Here is a 14,404-nt window from a genome sequence, read left to right as displayed (position 1 = left end):
GGTCCTGGGAACCCCGGGAGAATGTCAATGCTCCCCGGATTCTGAAAAGGTTTTTTGCCAATCTCAGTAAGAAGGGACGTAAGGAGAGGGGTACTGTGACATCGGCGGCTATGCCCGCCAATGCCCCTTCCAGAGCAACGCGCACCGCAGCGCTTCCCTACCTGCGCGCCCCCGTCCGGCCTCGCGCCCGTCGTCCACGCTCCCTCACGGCGGCTCCTGGCTTCCGCTCTCTGTCACGCGCGCGCCTCCTCCCCTCCTCTGTCTCCAGCGGTGGGCGGCGCTGAGGGGTCGGCCTGGCACACGCACTTCCGGGGGCTGGTATATTTCAGGCGTCCTCGCTGTTAGGAGGACGCCTGATGATTGTGTAGCAATCTGGCCCCTACAGTTCTTCTGTAGTTTGTCCTACCTCTGCCCACTCTTCCTGCCTGTCTCTGTGTCTTCCTCCCCGCTCTCCCCAGGCGGTCCAGGTTCTCCGGTTCCTCCATTCCTCGTCCCGTCCCCTGTCTCCAGTTTGCCTTGTTTCCTCCTCCAGCCTTTCCGTATCTAGCCCTTCCCTGAGCCACCTGTCCCTGCTAGCATATTGTCCGCTGCTTCCTTAGGCCTTTTGTTTGTGGAGCCGTCCCTCTTGGTTCCGGCTGTCGCGCCTCCGTCCTCTGTGGTCCTGCCCCAAACGGTCCCTGTATAGGGGTCGGTCTTCACCTGGCGTGCTCGACCCGGGGGCTCCGGATCCGCGATCCAGAGGGTCCACTCTCTGACATAGTTTTCCTCAGCACTACACTATCAGTGTGTCAAGAGTGGGAGAAGAGAGTTACATTGACAATCCAACATAATGGACAGCACATTGAACACATTTTGCAAGTGGTCATAAACTTATGAATAACTCATAAAAGAATAAAGTTATCTTAAAACCAAGCACACCATTGTTTTTCTTGTGAAATTCTCAATTGGTTTGATGTGTCACATGACCCTCTTCCCATTGAAAAAAATAAAGTTGGATCCAAAATGGCCAACTTCAAAATGGCCACCATGGTCACCACCCATCCTGAAAAGTTCCCCCCCTCCCATATACTAATATGCCACAAACAGAAAGTTGATATCACCAACCATTCACATTTTATTTAGGTGTATCCATTAAATGGCCCACCCTGTAGATAAATGTAATAGTGAGACTAAATAAAAAAAAAAAAAAATCATAAAAAAATAGGAAAAATACTTTGTAAAAAAAAAAAGAAAAAAAAATTGTAAAATGTACAAAATAATAAAAAAAATAAGTTTTTATAAAAAAAACTGCACATATTTGAAATCAACGCATCCAGAGCGACCTATTCTATGAAACTGTCCCACTAGTTAACCCCTTCAGTGAACACTGTAAAAAGTAAAAATAAAGAAGAGGCATAAAACTATGCTTTTTCATCATACTGCAGAATAACAATTGGAATAAAATGCGCTAAAAAATGTTAATCTGTAAAAGTGCCAAAACATCAATAAATATAAATGTGGTATCGCTGTAATCATACAGACCCGAAGACTAAACCTGCCTTATTCATTTTTACCACACAAGGAACGGCATTAAGAAAACAACAAAAATTACTCAATTGATGGTTTTTGTTCATTCTGCCTCCCAAAAATCGGAATAGAAAGCGATCAAAGCATGTGCCCGAAAATAGTACCAATAGAAACGTCAACTCATTCCACAAAAAATAAGCCCTCACATGACTGTCAGCTGAAATATGGAAACATTATAGCTATCTAAATATAAGGATGCAAAAAAATATTTTTTTTAAGTAAAGTCTTTTAGTGTGTTACAGCAGCCAAACATAAAAAACTATATAAATCTGGTATCGCTGTAATCGCACAGACCCAAAGAATAAAGTCATCTAATCACTCATACCGCAGAAAGAACAGCATAAAAAATAAATAAAACCAATTCTTCACCTGCTGTTGATTTGTTCATTCTGCCTCCCAAAGATTGCAGTAAGGCTCGGCACCAATTTATCCTGCGCGCTTCGCTGAGCGCTTGCTACAGTGTAAATTTCTGAAATATGTGATTCAGCTAGAACCTCTGGCAGAAGACTCCTTATAATGAGGCAGATGGAGGCATTGTGGACGCAGTCTGACTTGTGATCCGGCAGTGTCCATCTTTTTAGGCATGCATAAAAGTGCCGATGGCCACAGTTTTGTGCACTTCTGAAAACCGCTGAACATAGGCCAGACAGAGTCCAGAGTAACTGTTGCCTCATTATGGTGAATGGATGCCTGCTGCTCGTTTCTGGAAAACACCCATGGAGTCAAAATTGTCACTACACCCATAGATAAATTCCCAAAGGGGTATAATTTCCAAAATGGGGTCACTTGAGGGGGCATTCTGTTATTCTAGCACTTATGAGCTCTGTATATGGAGTCCGCAAACTGTTCTAGAAAAATCTGCACTCTAGAAGGCAAAATGGCGCTTTGTCCTTCCCAAGTCTCGCCGTGTGGCTAAGCAGTAGTGTACAACCACTTATGGGATATCGCTACATTCAGTAGAAATTTTGGTGGCAATTTTAAAAATTTCCCCTTATGAAAATCTGGTGCTAAAACTAAATTTGAATGGTAAAAATGTAATTATTTTTCTTCTCTGTCCAATGGTATAAAATTCTGTGATCCACCAGTGGTGTCAATATGATCACTGCACCTCTAGATGAATTCATTGAGAGGTTTAGTTTGTAAAATGACATCATTTATGGAGGGATTCTGCTGTTCTTGCACCTCATGGGCTCTCCCAGTGCGTCATGGCTCCCGCACACCATATCAGTAAAATCTGCACCATAATATGGCGCTCCTTCCCTTCTGAGTTTCGCACTGTGACTCAAAAGTAGTTACTGATTACATGTAGGGTATTGGCGCACAACCAACTGTGAGGTCCATTTTTTCCTATCAGCCCAAATAAAAAATTGGGGCTAAATCAACATTTTAGCGGTAAAAATGTAATTATTCTTTCTTCACCGCCAATGGTATAAATTTCTGTGAAGCACATGTGGTGTCAACATGATCCGTATAAGAATTAACTGAGAGGTGTAGTTTGAAAATAGCATCACTTATGGGGGGGTTTCTGCTGTTCTGGCACCTCATGGGCACTGCCAATGTGACATGCCACCTTCAAACCATTCCAGTAAAATATGGCACTTCTTCCCTTCTGAGCTTTGCACTGTGCCTCAGAAGTAGTTTTTGACCACATATGGGTTATCGGCGTACTCAGGAGAAATTGTACAACAAATTGTATGGTGAAATTTCTACTGTTACCCTTGTGAAAATACAAAAATTGGGGCTAAAAGGACATTTTTGAGAGAAAAACTTTATTTTTTTATTTTCACAGCTCAACGTTATAAACTTTGGTGAAGCGCCTGGGGGTTCAAGGTACTCACGACACATCTATATATATTCCTTGAGGGGTATAGTTTCTAATATGGCATCACTTGTGGGGGATTTTGACTGTTTAGGCACATCAGGGGGATCTCCAAACCTGACATGGCATTCGCTATCGATTCGCTATCCTTCGTCTTCGAGCCCTGCCGTGATCCCAAACAGTAGTTTTCCCCCACATATGGTGTATCAGTGTACTCCGGAGAAATTGCACAACAAATTGTATTTTGCATTTTCTTCTGTTACCCTTGTAAAAATGCAAAATTTGGAGCTAAAAGAACATTGTTGTGGGAAAAATTGGATTTTTTTTATTTTCCTGACTCTACATTATAAACTTTTGTGAAGCACCTGAGCATTCAAGGTGCTAACCACACATCTAGATATATTCCTTGAGGGGTCTAGTTTCCAAAATGGTGTCACTTGTTGGGGGTTTCCACTGTTTAGGCACATCAGGGGCTCTCTAAACACGACATGACATTTCCAGACAATTTTGCGTTCAAAAAGTCAAACGATGCTCCTTCCTTTTCGAGCCTTCCTGTGCGATCAAACAGTAGTTTTCCCCCACATATGGGGCATTGTCGTGCTCAGGAGAAATTGCACAACTAATTTTGGGGTTTATTTTTTCCTGCTACACATGTGAAAATAAAAAAATTTGGATCTAAATTAAAAATTTTATTAAAAAAAATGGTTATTGTTCATTTTTTTTTCCTTCAACATTGCTTCAATTTCTGTGAAGCACTGAAGGGTTAATGCACCTTCAGGGGTGCAGTTTTTAGAATGGTGTCACTCTGGGGTATTTTCTGGCAAATAGACATCTTAAAGTCACTTGTGGTCTATAACGTTAAGAGAAAGGGGAGAACAGATGGAGCTGTCAGAACCCAGAGCTTTGTAACATTTTTGCAATAGCACTGAGCAATCTGAAGGAAATACAAACACTCTGCAGCAGCAATAAGGTAGAACATATTTCTGAACTCTATTTAGAAAGTTGCTTAACTTTGCATTTAGGGAGAAAATAAACTATAAAAAAATCTATGCAAAGGTGACTATTGCCTTTAACCTTAGATTTTGCACTGTATGACTGTATGGCCATATGTAAATCTGGCTCAGTGAACAATGTTGGACTGGTTCAGACAAGCATACAAAAAAAACATCAATTTTTCACCCTTACGGTTTTCTGTATGTGTCCATTTTTTACATAATCAATACGTCAACCATTTTTTTCACTCACCCACTGAGTTTTATAGACAAATCTCATCTGAAAAAAGGAAAAGAAACAGGGGTCCAAGAGGTAAAGGGGGCCCATTTCCACCTCCAAAACAGGAGGAATTGTGCATTATGATGAAAAAAATGCAACAGAAAGGCATAAAAAGGCCAAAAAAACACAGAAAAATTGAATGTTTTTCCAAAGACAATAAAACCCCTGAAAAAGCATTAGGGAAATACATGTTGGGTGTTTGGTGAGGGAGCTTCTTTACTACTGACTACTATTGTCAAGTACCAGCGACCTTCAGCTGTGGGTTATACATACTTATTGCTATGTTTGCATTGCTATTTATGCATGCTCTTATGATTACATACCACTGAATACTTATTCATGTATATTGTCAATTTATATTGTATGTGAAACACAATTATGCCATATACCCTTGTTATCTTGAGGTTCCCACTTCTGCTCATACACCAGTTTTTAGCCTTTGTCTGTTATGCTGGAACTATTTTTACATTTTTATGTAATAAAGATTTGTACTTTTTTGGTCATTTGGGTTATTTTATTTCGTCCTGGTAGAAAAATCCTTTTCCGCTCAGTTACATATGATTAAAATGTAACAGAAATGCAAAAAAAAGGCCAAAAAACAGAGAAAAAAAAAATTATTTTTTTCAAATCTTCATACAACGTTCACACTATAAACACTCTTCTACACTACTCTTCTAAGGCTACATTCACACATCCGTTTCTACTTTTATATCTGTATAAAACAGGCTTTTTTTTCTCCCAAGTGTCATTCCTTTTGCCTCAGATTTTTTTTTTTTTATCATCAGTTTTAAAAATTGAAGCTGACCGTCTGGACTTTTTTCATGCGCTGACTCTTGAAATATGGATGGAAAACTGAAATAAAAAGTCTGACTTAAATTTTTTTATCTATATTAAATGGATCCACAAATCGGAGGTGCATAGGACCCGTTCTGAGATTTAGAGACCGGATATATGGATCCGTTTTAAAACTAATGTATGTATGGATCAATAAACCTTTATGAGTCCATTTATGGTCGGAGAAAAAAAAACAGCACACGGACATGTACAATGGATGTGTGAACGTAGCCTAAATATAATCACCTGCCCAGAGCAGCACATGATCGTACATGCTCCATATCATCGGGTCACCTCCATCTGCTGTACTGCTTGCCAACTATATGAGATATGAGGCCAGCATTAATCGCCACCTGCACTATCGGGATTCAGATCAACAAGCTTATCGGTTGCTCCTATTAACACCTTCCAGATCGGGATATTATAAATGGTCACTCTCACATCAACAAACTTTCCATATATCAATAGTACAAGCAAATATGAGAACCCTTGTAATACATCTTATCAGAGAAATCTGCTTCTTTCTCCACTTACGAGCCATTTCTCCTCCTGCCTCCTGAACTCATCACTTATGACAATAAATAGCTAGAAAACTGTATATGGTTAAAACAAGATGGGTTGCCAGTTCACTGAAAGGGATCACATTACAGCTGCCGACGAAAGTCTATGGAGAGAGGGGATGGGAAATAGGAGGTAGGAATAGAGTGGAATAGACCGATTGTGCTTCTGTCTTCTAGTAAGTGTTTTATCTGACAACAGTACTGAATTCATAGTTACACTGCTCAATACTTTTGTATAATGTCCTCCATGCTGCTGTATACTTGTAAGTGTTTCATCTCACCCCAGTGCTGGATTCACAGCTACACTACTTGATACTGTTGAATAATGTAATCTATACTACTGCTTTTTAGTAAAGTTCTAGTAAGGGTTTTATCTCATCCCAGTGTTGAATTCAAAGCTACACTGCTTGGTACTGTTGAATAATGTAATCTATGCTACTGCTTTTTAGTAACATTCTAGTAATGATTTTATCTCATCCCAGTACTGGATTCACAGCTACACTGTTTGATGCTGCTGAATACTGTCATATATGCTACTGCTTTTTAGTAACATTCTAGTAATGGTTTATCTCACTTCAGTATTGGATTTACAGCTACACTGCTTGGTACTGCTGAATAATGTCATATATGCTACTGTTTTTCAGTGGTGAAACCGGGTGTATGTGTCCAAATCTGCGCTGCTGATAAAGATGGATGGCAGATGATATTCTTCAAGGCTTTATTTTAAAACAGGTTAATAGTCAATGCGTTTTGAGGTCATGCAGGACCTCTTTCTCAGGACAAAAGCTTACATCTTGCATGAGCTCGAAGCGCATTGACTAGTAACCTGTTTTGAAATAAAGCCTTGAAGAATATTGTCTGCCATCCGTCTTTATCAGCAGTGCAGATTTGGACATATACACCCGGTTTCACCATTATCCTCAGTATTTGGACCCATGTCCTACAGCAGCTGATACATGCTTTTCACATGTTGCTTAGTTGCAACAAAACAAGGTGAGCGTACTTCTCCCCGGTGCACCCCATGTTGTAACCAGTTAAGTCCCTATTTGCGCTTTTTGTTGCTCTCTGGATTTTCTACTTCTACTGTTTTTTTAGTAACATTCTAGTAAGGGTTTTATCTCACCCCAGTTCTGGATTCACAGCTACACTACTAAATACTATAGAATAATACCATCCATGCTGCTGCTTTTTAGTAAAGTTCTAGTAAGGGTTTTATTTCACCCCAGTACTGGATTAACAGACACACTACTCGGTACTGCTGAATGATACCATTTATGCTGCTTTTTAGTTAAGTTTTAATAAGGGTTTTATTTTACCCCAGTGCTGGATTCACAGCTACACTGCACAGTACTGTTGAATAGTGTAATCTATGCTGCTGCTTTTTTTAATGTTCTAGTAATGGTTTTATCTCACCCCAGTGCTGGATTCATAGCTACACTATTAAGTACTATAAAATAATACCATCAATGCTGCTGCTTTTTAGTAAAGTTTTAGTAAGGGTTTTATCTCACCCCAGTGCTGGCTTCACAGCTACACTTCTCATTACATCTGAATAATGTCTTCCGTGCTGCTATTGATTCTGAACATTTGCTACATAGGTGACAGATGATTGTTGTAACCTTGGCATTTAATCCAACTCAGAAGAAATTATATCTCTTCTTGCTCAGATGATCAGCTGATTCTCCCCATTGGAAGAAGATGGGAGACACCGGTGGTAGTATGGAGGAGCTGTAACTATCCGTAGATGAATATTGTTTGATTTTTCCATTTTGAACAAAACTAGGCACATTAATAAAGTCTTTTAAAGATGAAAATGCCAAAGAGTCTCCACCAAGTAAGGGCCTTCACCACTGAGTTCCCTCCACTCTCCTAGATACTCCAAGCAACAAGAAAAGTATGACAACACTTATCTAAAAGGAGTTTCCAGGATTAGAAAAATATGGATGCTGCTCCGCTCTCTTCAGCATCTTCTGACTGAGATGTCTCAGGGCAGACGGTGTGATGATGTCACTAAAGCGCGCCATCTGAGGAGTGCAGAGAGTTAGAAGACACTGAGGATACCTGAGCAGCAGGGAATGGGAGAGGTATTTGATTTTTTTTTGTATGGAGCATTATATGGGGCCCATTATACTGTATGGGACATTATATGGGAAATGTTATACTGTATGTAGCACTATATGGGGCCATTATATACTGTATGGAGCAATATATGGGGCCATTATATACTATATGGGACCATTATATACTGTATGGAGCAATATATGGAGCCCATTATACTATATGGAGGACTATGGGGTGCCAACAATACTGTAAGGAGGTCTATGTGGTACCCATAATACTGTATGGATGACTATGTCGTGCCCATAATACTGTATTGAGGACTTTGTCGTGCCCATAATACTGTACGGAGGACTGTGGTGCCCATAATACTATATAGAGGACTATGCAGTGCCCATAATACTGTATGGAGGACTATGTGGTGCCCATAATACTGTATGGAGGACCATGTGGTGCCCATAATACTGTATGGAGGAATATGTGGTGCCCATAATACTGTATGGAGGACCATGTGGTGCCCATAATACTGTATGGAGGAATATGTGGTGCCCATAATACTGTATGGAGGACCATGTGGTGCCCATAATACTGTATGGAGGACCAAGTGGTGCCCATAATACTGTATGGAGGAATATGTGGTGCCCATAATACTGTATGGAGGACCATGTGGTGCCCATAATACTGTATGGAGGAATATGTGGTGCCCATAATACTGTATGGAGGAATATGTGGTGCCCATTATACTGTATGGAGGACCATGTGGTGCCCATAATACTGTATGGAGGAATATGTGGTGCCCATTATACTGTATGGAGGACAATGTGGTGACTATAATACTGTATAGAGGACTGTACAGTACAGTACAGTATAATCTAAAATGATAAGTCTGCAGTCACTGGGAGAGACAGACCCCCAAAGACTGCAGCAGTAATTACAGCGAAAGGTGGTTCTACAAAGTATTGACTCAGGGGGTTGAATACAAATGGACATCATAATTTTCAAATTTATATTTTTAAATTTATATTACAAAAATATTTTAAATTTTTATTTAAAAAAAAATTCCTTTATACGTCACAAATACTTGTTACTTTGTCTTGGTATGTCACATAAAATCCCCCCAAAAATACATTTAATTTTGTGGGCATAACGTGAAAAAATTTTGAAAAGTTCACAGAATATGAATACTTTTCCAAGGCATTGTATTTATCAACATTTATCGGATGTCCATTGTGTCAATAATGTTTAATAAAGTATAAACCAAAAGTTCTACAGCTTTCTATCATCCTCTAAATTTCAATTCATCTCTGCTTGTTGTCAGTGAATGTTACACTTAATGCAGCAGCTGGTAGTTTGTTACAGTGTATCAGTCTGGACCCATATAACACATAATTGTATCCCCTTCTCATCCAGATCAGGATTTTGGTTGCAGACATTTATTGCCTCTGAATGGAGATAAGAGCTTGGAAATGAGGAGGAATTAAAAGAAAAAACTATATTAGAAAGTAGAACTTTTTATTACTCAAAACCGGAATCCCCTTTTGGGTAACGGAGTGTAGAAGTCGTTCTCTACTGTCATGGCTGCCTATAAACAGATTGATTTGCCGCCCGAAAAGATGAATACGAAGGGCATAGTGTATACAACCATGAAACCCGAAATGATGGCGCAGGAGACAACTGGAAATGTTTTCAAACCTAAGGCCCGTTCACACTTCCTGACTGAGGCGGTTAAAAAAAAACAAACGCTGATCTGCTACATACAAGACTACAGAAAGATTGTTAAAACGATTGTTCTGTGCAAGTAGGATATCACCGTTCTCGGCAGCACGCGTCCCGTTTACAGGAATCTGTGTTGCCAATAGTGAGGACTTCATTGCCGTCATGAACGATGCAATCACCGGATCAATGAGTGCTTTGCATGTTTGGCGGACGACTGCCAGCAAGTTTACACAAGCCAATAATTGGCGTCCGAAAGAACACTCGCTCCTGAGTATCGGCTCATCTAAAGGGCAATATACTCTTCAGACAGGAGCCTATACCAAAAGTATCATCCCATAATATAAAGGCAAACCTTACCTTGACGAATAGACATATGTCATGCTCCGGTGGCACCTCGTTGTTTTGTACCGCGGAGTCTGCGTTGATCGTATCCATCGTACCATTTTCTCTGATGAAATCTTCTTTCCTTCCTTCCCCGGCACTGGCTTCTGAACCCATATTTTGGTCTTCTTCCTCTGTTGGGGTCTCCTCAGCTTTGGCAGAACTGTCCGCCGACACGCTGGTCTCCTCCAGGGTGGCATTGCTTTCTGTTATAAGGCTCTCATTTTGTATGTTGTCTTCTTCTTTATGTTCTTTTGCAGGAGTAGCCTCCTGAGGAACATCTGCACCAGGGGTTTTTGGTTTTTCCTCACTTATCTCTTTTTCACTTGCTCCTTGCGTCACATACCCATCATCATGTTTTGCTGGTGGAGCTGCATCTTCTACATTTTTTTCTGACACCTCTTCTTTCTCTGTAGGATGACTTATCTCAGAAGATACTTCTCCAGTGCTGCTCCCAGGATCTATGTGTGCAGCAGGTACTTCCTCTACCTGATCTTCAATATTAATCCCTGGCTCTACCTCGGATCTAGCAATACCTTCTATATATACTTGTTCTCCAGCTTCTGCCTCTGCCTGCCCCTCACCTTGCTTCTCAGGAGCTTCATCTCCTGCTTCCTTTTCCTCCTTCTCTTCTTCTTCCTCCTCATCACTGCTGGAAGTTCCTTCACTGCTCTCACTACTAATATCTTTCCCTCCATCTTTCTCATCCTTGTCTAGGCTGGCATCACCCTCATCTATATCCATCTCTGTAGGCACCTGAGATTTGTCCCCATGACCAGTGGTTTCTGTTTCTGGAGATGCTACAAGTGTCTCTAGCTCCTGACTCTTCCCTGTATGCTCTTCTATCCTGGAGCTCTCAGCCTCCTCCTTTTCCCTTGTACCCCCTTCTATCAGTGGTTCCCCAGTTACTTCGCCGTCACCTTGCTGTGTTCTTGAGCCCACAGCATCTCCCTCACATGCACATTCTTCTAAATTGAGGCTCTCAGTCATTCCTCTGTGTTTGTCCTCCACAGTAGTATTCTCAGTCTGAGCTTCCTCCCCTGCACCCACCTCTACACTTGGGTTCCTTGCCTCCAATATCTCTTTTGCCCCCTCTACAACACCTGAGTTCACAATCACCTCTACCACTTCTATCCCCTCCTTTATGTTGGGGTTCACTGTTTCAGTTTTTCCGTCTGCCCTCTCTTCCACATTGAGATTTACAGCCTCTTTCTTTCCTGCACAATCCTCCACATTAATGATAGTTGTCTCCATTTTCTCCAAGGTTCCTTTCTCTCCTACACCCTCTTCAATGTTAGGATTCACTGCCCCAATTACAACTATGGGGTTCACAGAGTCCCCTTTCTCCATTGCACCCTCTGCAAAATTAGGGCTAACAGCTTCCCCTTTATTTGCTGCTTCTTCCTCTATATTGGGGTTCACAGCTTCCTCTTTATCCCCCACTGCTTCATCAACATTTGGGCTATCTCTTGTTCCTTCCTCTAGACTGGTGTTCACAGCCTCCTCTTTCTCTCTTTCTCCATCCTTTACATTGGGGTTCACATCTTCCCCTTTCTCTCTTGTCTCTTCCTCTACATTGGGGTTCACAGCCTCTCCTTTCTCTTTTTCCCCTTTCTCTATATTAGGGTTCACAACCTCCATTTTCTCTCTTGCCCCTTCCTCTACATTGGTGTTCACAGCCTCCTCTTTCATTCCTCCCTCTACATTGGGGTTTACAGTCTTCTCTTTTTCTTTTGTCCCTTTCTCTACCTTGGGGTTCATAGCCTCCCTTTTCTCACTTGCCCCATCCTCTACATTGGGGTTCACAGCCTCCTCTTTCACCCCTTCCTCTACATTGGGGTTCACAGCCTCCTCTTTCACCCCATCCTCTACATTGGGGTTCACAGCCTCCTCTTTCACCCCTTCCTCTACATTGGGGTTCACAGCCTCCTCTTTCACCCCTTCCTCTACATTGGGGTTCACAGCCTCCCCTTTCTCACTTGCCCCTTCCTCAACATTGGGGTTAACAATTTCTTTATTTTCTACACCTTCCACCCTATTGGGGTCTACAACCTCCTCCATTCCCCCTGCACCAACTACTGAACTAGTGTCTCTGGCCAAAATTCCTCCAGACCCCTGAATCTTAGGACCCTCCATGCCCCTCTCAGCCTCTCCTACCTCCACATGTCCATTGCTCAATGCTGTCTCTATGCCCCACTCCCCTACGCTGACTTTCTGAAGCACTTGTTGCTGCTGTTGCAGATCTGCCTCTTGTTGCTGCTGTTGCAGATCTGCCACTTGGTGCTGCTCACCTGCCGCCTCTGCCATGCTTAAACCAACAGAAAGTGTGCGTGCCCCAGCTGCCAGCCTCTCTGCTTCTGGAATGACCTGGTTAAGTGCTGGATTATTGCCTTGCAGTCAGAGCTGTGCTCACAAATCCTCTAAGTGTGCAGCAGTGTGTGTGTCCCACTCCTCTCCGGTCTCCACGCCTTGTACACCTCCCACTGGTGCCACAAGTCTCCCAGAGAAATTCCCAACTCAACACAAGCTGCAGGTCACAAAGCAAAAAGCAGCCAGGACCATAGAATGGGATGTATTCTATGGAGTCACATATGTCCACCTGAAAAGTCTGTTCCTCTAAATAATGGTTGTACCTATCATATCACCTCAAATATAAAAAAAAAGAAAAAAAAATCCACAGGGCCTGGTTCCGAGCTCATTCCTCCTGGAAATGCATGAATAAATAGTGTCTGACGATACTTTCATTTTTTGATTTTGTGCTACGAGGACTGTTCTCTGGAACTTGCCACTTTGTCGTTTCTGTAATACAACTATTAAGATGGTGGAGTCATTGTACACACACAAAAATATCTACCCTGTACTAATACTCAGATACATCATGTATTTCAGCTATAAACCTGGCAGAATAGTGAGTGCAGCTCTGGGGTATAATACAGAATGTAACTCAAGATCAGTAATGTAATGTATGTACACAGTGACTGCACCAGCAGAATAGTGAGCGCAGCTCTGGGGTATAAAACAGGGTGTAACTCAGGATCAGTAATGTAATGTATGTACACAGTGACTGCACCAGCAGAATAGTGAGTGCAGCTCTGGGGTATAATACAGAATGTAACTCAAGATCAGTAATGTAATGTATGTACACAGTGACTGCACCAGCAGAATAGTGAGTGCAGCTCTGCAGTATAATACAGGATGTAACTCAGGATCAGTAATGTAATGTATGTACACAGTGACTGCACCAGCAGAACAGTGAGTGCAGCTCTAGGGTATAATACAGGATGTAACACGATCAGTAATGTAATGTATGTACACAGTGACTGCACCAGCAGAATAGTGAGCGCAGCTCTGGGGTATAATACAGGGTGTAACTCAGGATCAGTAATGTAATGTATGTACACAGTGACTGCACCAGCAGAATAGTGAGTGCAGCTCTGGGGTATAATACAGAATGTAACTCAGGTTCAGTAATGTATGTACACAGTAACTGCACCAGCAGAATAGTGAGTGCAGCTCTGGAGTATAATACAGGATGTAACTCAGGATCAGAAATGTAATGTATGTATACAGTGACTGCACCAGCAGAATAGTGAGTGCAGCTCTGGGGTATAACACAGGATGTAACTCAGGATTAGTAATGTAATGTATGTACACAGTGACTGCACCAGCAGAATAGTGAGTGCAGCTCTGGGGTATAATACAGGATGTAACTCAGGATCAGTAATGTAATGCATGTACACAGTGACTGCACCAGCCGAATAGTGAGCGCAGCTCTGGGGTATAAAACAGGGTGTAACTCAGGATCAGTAATGTAATGTATGTACGCAGTGACTGCACCAGCAGAATAGTGAGTGCAGCTCTGGGGTATAATACAGGATGTAACTCAGGATCAGTAATGTAATGTATGTACACAGTGACTGCACCAGCAGAATAGTGAGCGCAGCTCTGGGGTATAATACAGGGTGTAACTCAGGATCAGTAATGTATGTACACAGTAACTGCACCAGCAGAATAGAGAGTGCAGCTCTGGAGAATAATACAGCATGTAACTCAGGATCAGTAATGTAATGTATGTACACAGAGACGGCACCGGCAGAATAGTACGTGCAGCTCTGGAGTATAATACAGGATGTAACTCAGGGTCAGTAATGTAATGTATGTACACAGTGACTGCACCAGCAGAATAGTGAGTGCAGCT

The 14,404-nt window shown here is 41.8% G+C and overlaps 1 protein-coding gene across 1 annotated transcript in view; it reads right to left on the bottom strand.

Moving 5' to 3' along the window:
• CLIC6 (chloride intracellular channel 6) overlaps positions 1-12,632 on the bottom strand; it is a 77,591-nt gene extending 64,959 nt beyond the window's left edge. The window contains exon 1 of the mRNA XM_073584631.1: positions 10,183-12,632. Coding sequence (XP_073440732.1) covers positions 10,183-12,513 — 2,331 coding nt within the window. The 5' untranslated portion in view covers positions 12,514-12,632. The remainder of the gene's footprint in view (positions 1-10,182) is intronic.
• Between the last annotated feature and the right edge of the window lie 1,772 nt (positions 12,633-14,404).

Source organism: Dendrobates tinctorius, unplaced genomic scaffold, assembly GCF_039654945.1.
Source record: "Dendrobates tinctorius isolate UK_male_01 unplaced genomic scaffold, ASM3965494v1 ptg000084l, whole genome shotgun sequence".
Taxonomy (NCBI): domain Eukaryota; kingdom Metazoa; phylum Chordata; class Amphibia; order Anura; family Dendrobatidae; genus Dendrobates; species Dendrobates tinctorius.
Note: the sequence above shows the minus strand (reverse complement) of the source record. Positions and strands in the feature narration are given on the sequence as shown.